The sequence below is a fragment of the Lynx rufus genome, unplaced genomic scaffold (genome assembly GCF_022079265.1).
Source record: "Lynx rufus isolate CCGP_SWC_20201006 ecotype Redwood Valley unplaced genomic scaffold, mLynRuf1.p SCAF_1, whole genome shotgun sequence".
Taxonomy (NCBI): Eukaryota; Metazoa; Chordata; class Mammalia; order Carnivora; family Felidae; genus Lynx; species Lynx rufus.
The window spans coordinates 228,672,339-228,690,284 of NW_025814823.1; the positions used below are offsets into that span (position 1 = coordinate 228,672,339).

Genomic DNA, 17,946 nt, shown 5'->3' on the forward strand with positions numbered 1-17,946 from the left:
TGGAGTTTTTGAGCTAAGATGCTCCATTCCTCACAGTCTCCTAGGCTGACCCTCTCTTCTACCTGCTTGTTTCCTGTGGACAATACATCCAAAGTGTCACATGGATGTGAGCCTTGAAATATGTGACCTAGTTATAAGATGTGATAGAAGCTACAAGATTGAATTAAGATGAAAATTATAGCAAAACAGGATGTGATATGAGACCAGGCATATCTCTTTGTTCCTTTCTTCAGTAAACTAATGATTTCTTCTGGGCTCCTGGGTAGCTCAGTTGGTTAAGCATCCGACTCTTGATTTTGGCTCAGGTCATGATCTCAGGGTTGGGAGATTGAGCCCTGCATCAGGCTCCGTGCTTAAGATTCTCTCTCTCCCCTCCCCCATTCTCTCTCTCTCTCAAAATAAAATAAAATAAAATAAAATAATGATTTTCTTTCAAAACAGAGAATATCTCTGTGACAGCTCTTTTGCCTCTTTGGTTAAGATTTGAACCATGACGTGTGTGGTTTTTTGTGGTCTCGCCCCTGCCTAGCACTCTAGCCTGTGGCTTATGCTCAGCTTAGCATGTAATCAAGCAAAATCAGCTACCCATGATGAAACGCACCCTTCTTCCAGACAACTTCACCCACGTGCATTCCCAACAAGTGCCGCGTCATGTGGAATTTATCTGTGTTGTGTGTTTGTCTTCCCTGCTGGGCAGCAAGCTTGTGAGTGTGGGGCACCCAATTTATTCACTTCAGTATTCACAGGACGGAGAATAGGCACGCTTGAGATGCTTGATAAATGGGATTGGAATTTAACCAAGTCCCCACTGAGGCCCTAGTCAACCCTTTGCTGCCTCATCTCCTGATGTTTCTGGACCTAGTACTGAAGTTCCCACCTCCTAGGGGTACCCCAGGCCTTTTGTCGACTCTGAGACTTTGTGCACCCCAGCCCCTCTTCTTAAAACGTAGCCCAACTCCTGCCTGGCCTGCCCACTTCTTTGTAGGAGACTCGTAGTTATCTTTCAAGATCCAGATCACGCTCCAGCTCCACACCTGAGAGTTGCCTTTGCCCAGCAGCACTGTTTCGTTTGCCGCCATTTTTCCTGTTTCCACATGCAGCGTGGTACATCCCCACGTTTCTGTTAGCAGGTCTCTCTCCTCTGCTAGCACATGAGCACCTGCGGGGCAGGCTGGGCATTGTTAGTTTTTAAAATATTTGCTAAAGGAATTGAAAAATGAATAGTTTTATCTCACAGTCTATAGAGTAGGAGAAAGATAGTACCATTTGAAGGTCCTATTTGACTGCGTTTTCTCCTTTATTTCTTTTTGTATTCTAGGGTATGAGTTTTTGAATCTCTTTTAAACCCTTCTACTTATTTATTCATGTATATGTTCATTTGTCGTATGCGGTTTGAGTGTTTAACGTGTGCTAGAAACTGGGAATGGAATGTTGTAATGTAAGATCTAGGCTGGTTTCAGGAAAAGGTATTGGGTGGAGGTTCCCAGTACCTAATTATCAACAATTATTTCAACCCTTAATATATTCACCAACACCAACGGAAGGAAATGGTTAGGACAAAAGGCATATATTTGAAAAATATTAACCAAGGAAAGACACAGAAGATTCCAGTGTGGAATATGAATAGACCGCAGCAAAATCATTCTTGCCAGTACTGTTCCTTACTTGCCTCCAACAACTCCCCTGCCTACAACTGAGTAGGAGCCTGGAAGGACCAGTGTGCCACCCACCCATGCCACAGGCTCTCAGGTCCACAACAGAGACATGAACATGATCTTCCTTTCCAGGGGCTCACACTACATTGGGAGAAATAATCCAACAGCCACGAGTAGTCCCAGAATTTTATTATATCCGAATAAAAAGAAAAAAAGAGTAGTCCCAACAGGAATAAAGTGTAGCCCCTGCCGCAGGAGGTAATCCTGAGAAAGGATGTTTACCAATATGTTCGTCAACATATTGCTAATTCCAGGTTACCCCAGCCACATAGAGGTGATCCGTCTCAGCTCCATTGTCACTATCATTAGTCTACAGAAAAGTGGGTATCACACCAATACCCCAGGCTCAGACTGCAGTTAGGTCGGAAAGAGAAGTAGTTATCATGTAAAGAGAAAAAAGCATCCAGGAGAATCCTACACTGAATCCCCTCTGTGGGGGTGTTGGAAGCCTGATGGTGTAAGCAATTCATCAGTAACAATAAAGCTAAAGAAACATGGGCTTCTTTTTTTTTTTTTTTTAATTTTTTTTTTTCAACGTTTATTTATTTTTGGGACAGAGAGAGACAGAGCATGAACGGGGGAGGGGCAGAGAGAGAGGGAGACACAGAATCGGAAACAGGCTCCAGGCTCCGAGCCATCAGCCCAGAGCCCGACGCGGGGCTCGAACTCCCGGACCGCGAGATCGTGACCTGGCTGAAGTCGGACGCTTAACCGACTGCGCCACCCAGGCGCCCCGAAACATGGGCTTCTGAACACCTGGGTGGCTCAGTTGGTTAAGTGTCTGACTTTGGCACAGGTCACCATGTCTCACGGTTTGTGAGTTCCAGCCCGGTGTGAGGCTCCATGCTGACAGCTCAGAGCCTGGAGCCTGCTTTGGATTCTGTGTTGCCCTCTCTCTCTCTCTCTCCTCCTTCTCTCCCCTCCTTCCTCCTCTTTCTCCTCCTCCTCTTCTTCTTCTTCCTCCTCCTCCTCCTCCTCGTCATCTTCCTCTTCAAAATTCCATCATCAATGCCACATTTTGGAAATTTTCTTCCCTTCGATTTAAATGTTCTGCCATTGTTCAAATGTGGAAGATATTCTAATCAACTCTTCTGTATTCCAAGGATATACATTGTCTTGAAATTTCAGTCTCTTTCCTGTCCCACTGCGTTAGGTTGGGAGACTGAAAGGAAACATCCAAGTCTCCTCTATTTCTTTTCTTTAAAACCCAGAGCAGGCCAAAGAGGGACTTCAGCTGACTTCTCTGTACTCGTCTCCTCTTGTTTCCCAAAGTCGCCCCCAACATATGCCCTGTCTGGTACTCTTCAAACACCATTCTATTTCAGAAATGCTGTCCTTCATCCAGCCAGCGTCTTTCTCCATTCCGATCCCGAGACACATATGGCTTCCCAAATGCTTCTTTTGCGTAAAGAGGAAAAAATGGAATATTTACATGTTGAACAATGATCTGTGTCTTTTCTATTCCGCATTCTAGATCTCACGTGTCATTGGCACGCCCCGGGGAAATGCCCTCCTGGTGGGGGTGGGCGGATCAGGAAAGCAGAGCCTGACGAGGTTGGCTTCATTCATTGCTGGCTATACTTCCTTCCAGATCACTCTGACAAGGTAACAAGCTTTCACTTTAATTAACCTGAAATGGATTTTGATAGCAGGTTCTCAGAGGCCACTTGAATTTAGAATGCATTTTTCTTAAACATAAGGAATCATAATCATTTTCCTTCTTAAATGTTGAGTTATCATTGTCCCCTTTCAACCTTTGTTGTAGATATGAAATTTTCACATTAATAATTTGCTTTTGAGATACTTCGGCCTCTCGTTGTAAATAGCTGCCCCCCTGCACTTATGCATGCCATGAGTGTTACCTGTATTCCTTTTGGTGTATTTCGGAAGAAACTTCTCCCTACTAGATGTTAATTCAGGTTTCAAGAATGTTAACAAACTAGAAAAATAACTGAAAAATTTGTATTTATTCATTTATTTGTACATTTAAAAATATTTGTTGAACACCAGCTATGCGCCAGGCACTGGCTAGGTGCTAGGGAGCACATGGCAAGTCTGGCTCGTGTCATCACAGAGCTTACAGTAGTCAAGGGGTCAGGCACCTGAGCAGTCCATTCAGTAAGGTGTCGTATGTAGGGGGCGCCTGGGTAGCGCAGTCGGTTAAGCGTCCGACTTCAGCTCAGGTCATGATCTCATAGCTCGTCAGCTCGAGCCCCGTGTCGGGCTCTGTGCTGACAGCTCTGAGCCTGGAGCCTGCTTTGGATTCTGTGTCTCCTTCACTCTCTCCCCTTTCCCATTTGCTTGCACGCTCTCTCTCTCTCTCTCTCTCTCTCAAGAATAAATAAACTTTAAAAAAAATTAAAAAAAAAAAGGTGTCGTATGTAGGTGCTATCTATGAGAAAGAAATAAATGCAGACCAGCTCCTATTGAAACATGAGGGAGGGACTCCTAACCTAGTGTGGGGGATGGTCAGAAAAGGCTTTCTGGAGGAAAAGATGGAAACCTGAATAAGAATAGGAGTTATCTCAGAGAAGAGGAACGATAAAGAACGTTCCAGGCAAAAAAGATCAGCACATGTGAAGTCACATTGAGGCCCTGGAAGAAGGAAAATATGGGTGGGTGTGCAGCATAAGATACTAAGTGGGGAAGGAATAGAAAAGGAGGCCTTTGAAGATATGATAAGGAATTTAGACTTTATCCTAGAGCAACGGAAAACCATTAATGAGTTACCCCTAGGAAGGGCCTATGGGTTTGTATGTACAGAAAATGGATGGAAGGGGCTAAACAGGAAGAGTTATAAGGCGTCCCAGGTATCTAAGCAAGAGATAAAGGGACTTGAGTGGTAGCAGTAAGAATGGAGAAAAAAGGACAGACTTGAGATCGTTGGGAAGTTGAACTATTGGACTTGATCCATCCTAGTTCTGGCTTGGAAAGATGATGCATACACTCATGCAAACACTCCTCAAGATAGGGAACCCCAGGACGGTTGTTCTTGGACATACATGTGTGGGGCGGGCGGAACCAGGAAGTGAAGAGTCAGCATGAAGAGAAAAGCAGGGGTGATTCAAAGGGGCTGAATTTCACGATTAACCAAGATGAGAAACAGGAGGCCAGTTTGCGAAGTTTAGTTGGGCTGAAAATTATAAGAGGTTAACCTGTAGGTGTGGGACTAGGAAGTCTTGCCTTTTGGGCATTGATCTAGAGTTTTGGTTTGGCCCAGTAGGGCAAAGTGTACCCATCTGTCTTACTGATGGAGACCAATAGATATCTACTAGGGCAAAGATCGAAAATGATTCAACACTGGGTTTAAGGCCCAGATATTCATGTGTTGTTGTTACATTTTCCATTTGGTTCAGATTATAGGTTTCTGCTTGGAGAATAAATCCAAAAGATTGCTGGTTTTTGTTTTGTTTTGTTTTGTTTTGTTTTTTGTTTTTTGTTTTTGTTTTGTTTTCAAGTACTAGGACAGAGATAAATAATTCTAATTGCCTTGTGTATAATTGTTCTAGTTTGGATAGAAGCAGAATTTGATAAATGATATCCTATACAGGAAAGAGGCTGGGCTCTGAGATTTTTTTTTTTAATGTTGTTTATTTATTTATCTTGAGAGACAGAGAGAGAGAATGTGAGGGGAGGGGCAGAGACAGAAGGAGAGAGAGAATCCTAAGCAGGCTCCACTCTGTCAGCACAGAGCCCTGTGCAGGGCTCAATCTCACAAATCTTGAGATCATGAACTGAGCCAAAGTCAAGAGTCAGATATTTAACCGACTGAGCCACCCAGGTATCCCTGGACTCTGAGATTTTTGTTCCCAACATTTATTTAAAACTGTATAGTTTTCAAAGCACTTTTATATGCCTAGGCTAATCTGGTCTTTAAAAGAGCTTTATGGGTTAGCAGGGCATATAATATTAGCCTATCTTACAGTGGAGACTCTATCACTTGTGGGAAATCCCAGATCTACCTGGGAATTAACCAACAGTATTTTTGGTTTCTGGTCTGGCTGGGCTTTGTGCCGCAATGCCTCAGGAAAAATATCTTGCACCTCCTCTCTCTGTGATAAATTAGTTCCTCTGCATGTCATAGTGGGAACGCTCTGTTACTAATGGAAAGGAGGGCCAAGGCCTGCTAGCCTTCCCATTGCCTTCAAGAGGCCATCTTACTGCCTACACCTCTGCATAGCTATGTGGCCAAGAATCAGGAAGCAAGAGCCTCACATTCTGGAAACACAGACATTTGTAAGAAGGCTCAGGTCATTATTTGAGGCAGCGGGCCCTTGATCCAGGGGACTGGACTGGAAGTTTTTCCAAGTCAGGAGAAGCTGGGATGAGGTATTTTTTTTTTTTTTCCTCTCTGTCTCCCTCTCAAATGGGGAACTGCATCTTTGAAATTCTTTTCTAATCTCTCAGATCTCACTTCTCTAGACATTTTCTTAAAATATTGATGCCTGGTAGTGGGATTTCTGGTTCTAGGATTTAGGGTTTAGATGATCAAAAAAGCACAGAGTATAGAAGTTAAATATTTAGTAGCTTTAAAAAAAATCAGAAGGCCATTTGCTCTTGTGCTTTGAACTCTGAGTTTATTTAATGACAAAAAATTTCAAATAATAATTCAGTAAGTCTGAATCTCTAGGATTGGAAGATCTTTATTTTTACTTTTGGTGGTAATGGGCTGCCCTGTATTGGGACCTCTCTAATATTTCATGATTGCAGGCTGACTTCCACTAAAGGATTGCTTTTCATCGTGAAAGAAGATTTAGAGTGTGATATTCCGTGTTTCCAGCTAGTCTCCTACTGTGTACTGATTGCTCAGAAAACTCTTTTATGTGGGCCCCAAAGATGTGTTGGAGGATGAGAGGGCAACATTCTTTTTTTAACATTTTACTATTTAAGTAATTTCTTTACACCCAATGCAGGGCTCAAATTGACAACCCCAACGTCAAGAGTCACCCACTCTTCCGATGGAGCCAGCCAGGCGCCTCGAGAGGGCACCATTTGTAATGAGGCATGTCCCTCACCCGAAAGAATAAGACTTGAAATTGCTTCATTTAGATTAATTTGTGAGGTGTCATTACAATTCCAGTGGCAGATAGGTCCTTAGTAAACATCCCAATTTAACCTTTGTTTTAGCGTTACCAACAAGTATTTTCAAAATGAAACATATATGGCTTCAGATGACACTTCGTTGTGGTAAAAACAGTATTTTGGTTTCAGGTTGACTTTTTACTTTAGGTTTTTATTTTGTGTCCCAGAAAATTATACTGTTTCATGATATGTGGAGTTTAAAAATCTGTTTCATATTTTCAGGTAAATATACTGTGATTTGACTTGATGTTGACTTATTGTGGTGATCTTTTTACAATATATGCAAGTATGGAAATACTATGTTGTGCACCTGAAACTAACATAATGTTATATGTCAATTATGCCTCAAGAAAAAAAAATAGTTCTTAACTTTAGCGAATAAGGAAGTACTCAAAATTTTCACAAAATGGTTCACCTCTATTACTCCCAAAGGAGTAGGTATTCAGCACTGAAAGAAAGTTTTAAAAATCAATTTCATCCTTGTAAGTAAATACAGTGAACCAGTAACATTCCCATACAATAAAATTCTTACCTGATGGAACAATATCAGCACTTCTTTTTATTAACCAAATGGCATAAAGCATTGTTATAACGATCTTTTCCTTCCCATCAAAATAATTTAGCTAACGACACAATGACAATATTTCTTTAGGTCCTACAACACATCAAATCTAGTGGAAGACCTGAAGATTTTGTATAGAACGGCTGGACAGCAAGGCAGAGGAATCACTTTCATCTTCACGGACAACGAGATTAAGGATGAGTCAGTTTTGGAATACGTGAACAATGTTTTATCATCAGGGGAGGTAGGAGTTCATATATCTTCATGCATTTTGACTCTTCAGATGGCCTCCAACTTGAGAGCTCTCTGTGTCCTTCCATCACAGTTGTTGAATGAGTGCTATTATGGGGGATTAGGAGATCCCTATTAGGAAGAATTGCTTTTTCTGTTGGGTTTGGAGAATAAAAGTGAGCTGATTGGATATTTGGTATGTCCATTTACCCCCTCCAAGGGCTATGACTTCACAGTTAATAATAGAATCGTTTGTGTATTTTAAAATGTGGGGTATCTTATCTTGAGGACTTGGCTAATTTTTTAAAAAAAGGATGTGTAAAGCTTTTCATTTTGCTGTAGTCCTAATAGTTTATTTTTGCTTTTGTTTCCCTTGCCTGAGAAGACACATCTAGAAAAAATGTTGCTAAGGCTAATGCCACAGACCACTGCCTATGTTTTCTTCTAGGAGTTTTATGGTTTCAGGTCTTATATTTAGGTCTTTAAGCCATTTTCATTTCATTTCATTTCATTTCATTTCATTTCATTTCATTTCATTTCATTTCATTTCATTTCAGTTTAGTTATTTTGTTTATGTTTAGAGAGACAGAGAAAGAGACAGAATGTGGGTAGAGAGGGAGAAAGAGAATCCCAAGTAGGCTCCATGCTCTCAGCACAGAGGGCTTGATCTCACAAACTGAGATTATGACCTGAGCTGAAATCACGAGCTGGACACTCAACTGATTGAGCTACCCAGACTCCCCATTACCATACTGTTTTGATTATTATGGGTTTGCAGTTCATTTTGAAATCTGGAATTGTGATACATTCATCTTTGTTCTTCCTTTTCAAAGTTGCTTTGGCTATTGGGGGTCTTTTGTGGTTCCATACAAATATTAGGATTATTCTAGTTTTGCAGAAAATACTATTGGTATATTGATAGGGATTGCATTGAATCTGTAGATTGCTTTGGGAAATATGGACATTTAATAACATTAATTCTTTCAATCTATTAGTATGGGGGTGTGCTCAATCGGTTGAGCATCTGACTCCTGATTTTGGCTCATGTTATGATCTCATGGGTTCATGGGATTGAGCCCCGTGTCAGGCTCTGTGCTGACAGAGTAGAGCCTGCTTGGGATTCTCTCTCTCCTTCTTGCCTGCCCCCCGCTCACATGCATGTATGCTCTCTCATTCAAAATAAATAAGTAAACATTTAAAAAAATCTATAAGCATGGAATGTCTTTCCATTTGTTTGTGTCATGAGGACTTTTGTTAATTTTTAAAGGTGAGTTTTAGGACACAAATGGAGGAAAGATATCATAGGTATTGACCTATATATTTTGATCTGTTTGTATATGCCTGTACTGAATTTGAATGTTTGCTCTTCTTTTGAAGGTCTCCAACCTATTTGCTCGTGATGAAATTGATGAAATTAATAGTGATCTCCTATCAGTCATGAAAAAAGAATACCCCAGGCGCCCTCCTACCAATGAGAACCTGTATGACTACTTCATGAGTCGGGTCCGGCAGAACCTTCACATTGTGCTCTGCTTTTCACCTGTGGGGGAGAAATTTCGAAATCGAGCTTTGAAGTTCCCTGCCCTTATTTCAGGATGCACCATTGACTGGTTCAGCCGATGGCCTAAAGATGCCTTAGTTGCTGGTTAGTGTGGTGGACATTTTTGTCAGTTTTTGGTTAACATTGTGTGTGTGTGTGTGTGTGTGTGTGTGCGTGCGCACGTGTGTTTATTTATATTCTGTGCTGTTTGTTCTCTCTGTACTGGATTGAGTCAAAAGTCACTTTGTCCAGCAGTTTAGGATATTTACAAGATGCTGCTCTTTCATATTAGGTAGCTAATTTTTCCCAGAGTGTGGTTATCAGATAGTGATCTTCAGTCTGTACTCCCTTGGATTAATTTCCAGTGATTCTAGTCTTCTCAGGGATGCTTAAAGGCTTTGTCTCTGTTGGATCCCCAGACACGTTCCAGGATGTCCCAGGAAGGCACTGAGGTTTTAACTGCTTTGACAGCATTTGTGTTCTTTTCAAAGTGGATTGGCCAATCTCAGAGTAGTTGAAGCCAAATGTCTCTTGGACGTTTTGTTCTCGTGGCTGCAGTGCTGGAAATCAAAGAAGAAGACATTATCCAGCAGTCCTCTGATGGTTCCTATCCTTGAAAGGAATGTTAGCTAGAGTGTTCTGGGACTTGGATCCTTGCTGCTTCCACTTCTGTGGAAGAGATGTTAGTAGAGGAGATGTTAGAGATCATTGAGTTTATGTTTTTTCAGCTTTGGGGGAGAAATTGCTTGTGGACATTTTAAGTGATCGGGATGTTTAGGCCTCACTCACCCTTGACCTGTTGTATCAGAATCTCAGGGGTGCCCTGTCTCACGGCAGTGGTTTTTCAAACTTTTTGTCTGGTTATGTTTTAATAATAATTCAGAAGAGTCCTATTTCCCAGTAATACGTTGCTGGTAGCCTTGGTAGATAAAAAGTGAGGTGAAGGAGGTGAGGAGGGGGCTGGAGCCTGCCCTCCCAGCCCCAGCCCACGTCTGTGTCACACCCAAGTCTGGCGCTCCAGTTCTATGGTGCCCAGTGTGAGAACGACCGATTAGCCCATCTCCTACAGATGGAGACACGGGGGACGCTGAAGCCGAGGGACTTGTCAGAGATTTAAGAAGCATTAGGATCTGTACTGGGGGAGGAACCCAGGTTTTATAGATTTATATATATTTTTAACAAATTCTTATCCACTGGGGACATTTTATTCTCTGCAAACTGCTGTTGACAATAATGTTTTTCCAATCTGTGGCTTTTAAACACAGAATGTTTTTACATATTCAAAGTACACATGTACATTTTCCTCTTTTGTCTTCTAAGGTTTGAGAAAAGGCCAGTGATTTAAAATTTTAAGTCCTCTTAAAATGTAAACACAACTAAGGGTAAAGCTTTAAAATTCCTTGAAGTAGGATATAAATGCAGAGCACACAATGACAGAATTTAAGAGCTATATTAAAGTTAACTATGAAACATGGTAATTAGAATGCAAGTACTTTGTAGGGTGGCATGTAAGGTATTATTATGAACAATAAAATAACAATTTCAAGTGACAAACATTGTAATATACCATAATTAAGATGATTTAATTTACATATAGAGCCCTTCCTGCTAGGTCTGTATTTCAATCATCTCTTTTATTACAAGACAAAGGCCTCACTGATCTTTCCTTTGTTAATTTCTCACAAATCTGCCCCTTTCTTTTTTTTTTTTTTTAAATTTTTTTTTCAACGTTTATTTATTTTTGGGACAGAGAGAGACAGAGCATGAACGGGGGAGGGGCAGAGAGAGAGGGAGACACAGAATCGGAAACAGGCTCCAGGCTCCGAGCCATCAGCCCAGAGCCCGACGCGGGACTCGAACTCACGGACCGCGAGATCGTGACCTGGCTGAAGTCGGACGCGTAACCGACTGCGCCACCCAGGTGCCCCTCTGCCCCTTTCTTTTAAATCTCATCGTATCAACCCAAGCCAGGATTACATGGAGGTCAGGGAAGTTTTCATTTCCGTGTAGTTGTTTCCTAGCTGCTGTCCTGACTTTCAACGGATGAGGCTCCTTGTTTGTTTATTGTGAATGTATTTATTGAACTCCATGCTGTTTATAGAGCCAGGCATAGTAGGGGGTAAGGTGGGCTTGTGTCTTCAGTCCGGATCCTCTTCCCAGGCAAGCTCATTGTCATCCTTCTGGGTGATGTGCCCCATCAACTTTTCGCTCTAGTCTCGTCGGTCCTCTGGCTGCCTGCTTGATACATTCTGTGCACTTGGCTGCCTGCTTGATACATCCTCATGGGGGCTTTACAGACCGCTACTCCATGTGTCTGCTGCTGAACTGCCTCTCCTCTGGTCCCTTCCCCAGGAAGTCCCACCATCATCCACAAAAACTCTCTGCAATCAGAGAGCTTTGTCTTTGTCTTGAACATCCCAGCTTCCTTCAGCTCTCAAGTCTGCTCCATTGGCAAATCACTTTGACTTTATCTTTTTCTTTTAAGTTTATTTATTTATTTGGGGCGGGAGGGTCAGAGAGAGAGGGAGAGAGAGAATCCCAAGTAGCCTCCACACTGCAGCTTGTAGCCTGACACGGGGCTCAATCTCATGAACCATGAGATTATGACCAAAGCCAAAATCAAGAGTCAGATGCTTAACCAACTGAGCCACCCAGGTACCCCAAGTTGACTTTATCTTTTAAATACTGGGGAACTGTCTCTAGCACTTTCCCTCTCACAGATGTCCCAGGCCAAGCTGTCATTGTCACTCACCTGGAAAACCCAGATCACTTTCTAATGACCTCTCCTCCTCTTCCAGCTGTCTGCCATCTATCCCACAATGCTGACAGAAGAATGAGGAAAACACAAACCCAACCACACAGCTTTCTACTTAGAACCTTGCATGACCTCCCCGTGCTCTTGGGGGAAAGGCCATGTTACGTAGCCTGGCCTCCCAGGCTGGGAAGAGTGGCCCTGCCCACCCCCCATCTTCCCTTGAGGTCACTCTTTCTTCCTATTCTGTTCTTCTCGATCCTTGAACAGGCTGCTTTTTCTTCCCATGTGACACCCTCCTCCTCCATCCTATTGGACCCTCCTCCCTTTGTCAGGATGGTGCTGGCTCAGTCAAACTTCCCTTCCTAAGGGGAACAATCCTGCCTCCCCTTCTCCCCACAAAACTGATCCCATGGTATCACTTCATAGCACTCTGTGCTCTTCCTTCCTGGGGCTAACCACAGTCTGCCATTTGTATAGTTGTGTGTTGATCTGGCCCACTAGACTAAAAACTCCATGAGGTCAAGGACTACCTATCTTTTATTCACAATCTGGGCAGCTACCAGTGCTGAATGAATGAGTCAGTCTGTCAAAGTTCATTTACTTGCAGTCTTCTCTAACCCAACACAAACCTTCTCTCTCTTTTTCTCCCCAGATATCTCTTTTGTTTGTCCTCTGAATATGCTTTAATCATACTTATTCTCCATACATTGTCCCCCTTAGATCAAGAATATTCTCTTCAGTCTCCTCTGTTTATCTAAGTTCCAGAGCTTAGTCAGAACTCATCACATCCTTCACTCTTTTTTTGTTCTCTAAGGAATATTTAGTTTCCTGCCCTCCCATCTTGGCCCTCCAATATCTTAGCACGTAGACTTTATATCATGTACCTGGTATTGAAATATTCTTAAACTATTGATAACCTGTAATTTTTTGTGGTATGTCTTCAGTCTAGTCTGGTAAGTGTTTACTGTGCTAGTCACAGTAGTGGATAAAATAATTATAAGATATAAGACATAGCTCCTTTATTTAGTAAATACAAAATCTTGTTGGGAAAACCAACATCTACGCACCTAATATTAACCTTGCTTCTGTTAATTGTAAAGAATACCATGTGTGGGTATTGCAAATACTTAATATACTTAGGAACTTAAGTGTTGTTTATTCTTTTTGGAAAATTAGCCATGAGGTTTCTAGAAACAACCTTATTCAAGTTGTCTTCAGGATTCTGATTCTAAATTAAATTATTATCTCCAGCCACATCAGAAAGGAAATACATGATTTCATTTGTGTTAGTATATATCATTTAGATTATACTATTTCCCATAAAATATTAAATTGTATATATATATATATTTTTTTAATTTTTTTTTCAACATTTATTTATTTTTGGGACAGAGAGAGACAGAGCATGAACGGGGGAGGGGCAGAGAGAGAGGGAGACACAGAATCAGAAACAGGCTCCAGGCTCTGAGCCATCAGCCCAGAGCCCGACGCGGGGTTCGAACTCACAGACCGCGAGATCGTGACCTGGCTGAAGTCGGACGCTTAACCGACTGCACCACCCAGGCGCCCCAAATTGTATATTTTTATAATTAGTATTTTATTGATATTTTATTCTTTAACAAAAATTTTTTTTAATGTTTATTTTTGAGACAGAGAGAGAGCATGAACGGAGGAGGGGCAGAGAGAGAGGGAGACACAGAATCTGAAGCAGGCTCCAGGCTCTGAACTGTCAGCACAGAGCCTAATGCGGGGCTAGAACCCACGAATGGTGAGATCATGACCTGAGCTGAAGTCAGACGCTCAACTGACTGAACCACCCAGGCGCCCCGATTAATATTTTATTCTTTAAGATGCATTTTTTGTTTCTTAAGCCTGTTTATTGAGGTATAAATGATATACAAAGAGCTGAGCATATTTAAAATATACAACTTGATGTATTTCAAGGTAAATACACACCCATGGGACTATCATCGTAATCTGTACCATAGACAATCCATCACCTCCAGAAGTTTCCTTCTGACTTCTTAAGTGTAAGAAGTTCTTAAGTTATTTCTTAATTATTATTATTATTATTATTATTATTATTATTTTGTGATAAGAACACGACGTAAGATCTCTTGTAGTAATTTTAAGTATACAAATAGCATTGTTAGCTACAGGCATCATGATACAGAGTAGACTTCCAGGACTTATTCATGAATAGCTAAAACTTTGTACTTTTTGTTACTTTCTGACTGGGAGGAGGGGGAAATGGGACCCCCTCTTCCTAGTCCCTGGCAATCACAGTTCTCTCTGCTTCTATGAGTCTGACACTTCAGAGTCCTCCTATAAGTGGTATCATGGAGTATTTGTCCTTCTGTGTTTGGCTTATTTCACTTAGCATAATGCCCTCCACGTTCATCCATGTTGTTGCAAATGGCAGGTGTCTTTTTTTTTTTTTTTTTTTTTGGCAGGCTGTCTTTTTTAAGGCCGAATAATATTCTATTGCATGTATATCCATTTAACCATCAACAGACATTTAAATTGTTTCCACGCCTTGGCTACTGTAAATAACGTTGTTATGAGCACAGGGGCACAGATATCTCTGGGACAGTGATATTACTTCCTTTGGAAATGTGCCTGGAAGCGTGATTGTTGTATCATATGGTAGCTCTATTTTTAATTTTTTGAGGACCCTCCACACTGTGAGGACCCTCCTTTTTTTGCACACCCTTGCCAACATTTGTTATCTTTTGTTTTTTTTGATAATGGTCATCCTAACTGATGTGAAGTGATATCTCATTGTTATTTTGATTTGCATTTCCCTGGTGATTGGTGATGTTGAACACTTTTTCATATATCTGTTGGCCATTTGTATGTCTTCTTTAAAGAAATCTCTTTTCAGTTAATTTATCCATTTTTTTTAGAAATTTTTTTCAAGTTTATTTATTTTCAGGAGACAGAGACAGCGTGAGCAGGGGAGGGGCAGAGAGAGAGAATCCCAAGCAGGCTCCACACTGTCAGTACAGAGCCTGATGTGGGGCTTGAACTCACAAAGCATGAGAACATGACCTGAACCGAAATTGTGTCAGACGCCTACCTGACTGAGTCACCCAGGCACCTCCCCACTTTGTCCATTTTAATCAAGTTACTTGTTTTTTTGCTGTTGAGTTGTAGGAGTTATTTATTTCACATGCTCTTATCAGAGGTACAGTTCGCAAATATTTTCTCCCCCATTCCATGAGTTACTTGTTCACTTGTTAATTGATTTCTTTGCTGTGCAGGAGATTTTCTCGTTTGGTGTAGCCCCATGTTGTTTTTGCTTTTGTTGCCTGTGCTTTTGGTGTCATGTGCAAAAATTATGGCCAAGAGCATTGTCAAGGAGCTTACCCATTATGCTTCCTTCTGAGAGTTTTATGGTTTCAGGTCTTATGGTTAAGTCTTTAATCTACTTAATCTATTTTAATCTCAAAATAGATTAAACAATACATAGAGTGTTGTGTATGGTGTAAGACAGTAGTCCGATTTCATTCTTTTGCATATAGATCTCCACTTTTTCCAACACCACTTATTGAAGAGACTATCCTTTCCTCATTGTGTATTCTTGGCACCCTTGTTGAAAATCAATATATATATGGGTTTATTTCTGAACTTTCTTCTGTTCCATTGGTCTATATGTCTATTTTTAAGGCCAATACCACACTGTTTTAATTACTGTAACCTTGTAATATATTTTGAAATCAGGAAGTGTGACGCCTCTAGTTTTGTTCTTGCTCAGAATTGCTTTGGTTTTTTTTGGGTTTTCTGTTGTTCCATATGAATTTTAGGATTGTTTTCTCTATTTCTGTAAAAAAATGCCATTGGAATTTTGATCAGGACTCTATTGAATCTGTAGATGGCTTTGGGTAGTATGGACATTTGAAAATAATAATTCTTCCAAATCATAAACATGTGATGTCTTTTCATATATTTGTGTTTATTTTAATTTCTTTCATTAGTAGTTTATAATTTTTAGCGTACAAGTCTTTCATTTCCTTTGGTGGAGTTTATTCCTACATATTTTATTCTTTTGGATGCTATCATTATAAATTAGTTCTTCTTAATTTCTTTTTTGGATTGATGTTATTGCACAGAGTATTTTTCTAATTTAAAGATGCTTACTTAGAAGGTTAATACTAGATTTTGTAGTATTTTCATAACTAAAGTGCTTTTGGGAAAAATGTGAGTTTTTTCATATGTGAATTTAAATTGACTAAGTCTCTTGATAAAGCATTTAAAGAAAAATATGCCTTGTTTTATGTTGTAAAGTCTTGTCTTTTCCACCATTTAATAACCTCCATTTTGGCAAACCTTTGTTTTTAGCTTTATATGGCGTTGTCTTGAATGAATTGTTTCTTTAAATGTCTGTATTCTCTTCATTCTGGTGGTCTTATCTGTATTTTTTTTCTCTTTTTTTGTCCCTTCCTTGGCTACCTTTAGTTTAGTCTTCATTTCCAAGATGGTTTTGTCTTTTTCTTCTTATTTCCTGAGCTCAGTCAATTCCTGTTTTCATTTCTTCCTGATACATTATTTGATTAGTTTCTTTTTAACTTTTGACTTTATGATCCAAAGTAGTTTATGACTCATTCAAAGGCTTCTTTGGGGATACTGGCATCAATTTGTGGTGTGTTACAGTTTTAATTTGTTTTTTTTTTTTTTTTGGGAGAATGAGGGGCAGAGGTTTCCATCAGCTGAGGCATTTTGATTTTCCTTTCCTGTTTCATTTTTTATTAGGTTTTTTTGTTTAATTCCAGTATTATTAAGATAGTAGTCTTGCATTTCTTAATGATACTCTGTGGTACTAATGTCACTCCTAAACCCATGAACTTCATTTAGATTTCTCCATGGTAAAGGTAACTTTTAATGTTCTTCTAGATTACATTTTAAATAAGCACATTGTTATAAAAATAGGCCATCTTCACTTGAAAATGAAGTCTCAAGCAAAATCAATAGCATATATATGGTGTATTTTTTTTCAAAGAAGGCCATTTTAATTATGTGAATAAAATGGCCCTCTTTGAGAATTATTGCTTGATTTATAATATACAAGACATGGTCTTATGAGCTAGCCACCCTGCTTCTGCAGCCGCTCACAGCTGGTGATACATCATCAAGAAGGCAGCTTCACGTGATAACCCCTCAGAAAGTAATGCCAACCACAACAGTATCCACATTTTTTCTGGGAAAATTAGCCTATTTTGCTTATGAAGCACATTAGTCAATAAATATTTTTGGACTTGGTGCTGCAGTTGAGTGTGTTTGCTTAGCACTCTAAAAGACTACAGAGTTCAGTTGTCTTTGGATTTCTAAATCAAGGTGACATGGGCTTTGGAGTCCATCATCCTTGGATCGAATCGCCAATCTGCCATCTGCAAGGAAACTCCTCTAAGCCTCATTATTCTTCTGTACAAAAGGTACATATTAAAATTCATCACTTAGGGATGTTGTAAGGATTAACTGATAAGGTTTTGTCAAGATTAGACATGCTTGCCCTCTGAAGGTATCGGTTAAGAATGTGTTTGGCTCTAAGAGAAAACCAGAGAAGTGCTTGCTCAAGCAAGTACTTTTTTCTCCCCCCTTCTCCTGCTGCCAAGAAAATACAGAGCTGTGCAGTCCAGGATGATGCCATTTGGGGGGTCTTACTCCTTCTATCTTGCTGTTGTCCTTAGGGTGTGGCTTTTACTCTTACAGGCACAAGGTGGCTGTTGCATCTCCAGACATTATGTTTGTTGATGCCTTGTGAAATTTGCCTTTTAGTTCAGGGCAACGTTCTTCCCCAAGAACTTTTGTCTGCACGTCATTGGCCTCAACTGGGTCACCCCTACTTGTAAGAGAGTCTGGACAATCGACGAATTTTAGTTGGGCAGATTGTTACCTTGAGCAAAATAGAGATTCTTTTAGTAACAAAGAGAGAGGATGGATGCTGGATAGGCAACTCATGTCCCTCTTTCACTTTGTTACTTCAATTCTTTTCATCTCAATGAAGTGGAAATTGAAGGGCACCAAAATTCAGGCAGTGATCCGAACATTCTCCTCTCTATCC

The 17,946-nt window shown here is 40.5% G+C and overlaps 1 protein-coding gene across 1 annotated transcript in view; it reads left to right on the forward strand.

Annotated features, from left to right (window-relative positions):
• Positions 1–17,946, forward strand: part of DNAH5 (dynein axonemal heavy chain 5) — a 231,275-nt gene that overhangs the window by 141,543 nt on the left and 71,786 nt on the right. The window contains exons 53-55 of the mRNA XM_047077331.1: positions 3,190–3,320; positions 7,450–7,603; positions 8,968–9,235. Coding sequence (XP_046933287.1) covers positions 3,190–3,320; positions 7,450–7,603; positions 8,968–9,235 — 553 coding nt within the window. The remainder of the gene's footprint in view (positions 1–3,189; positions 3,321–7,449; positions 7,604–8,967; positions 9,236–17,946) is intronic.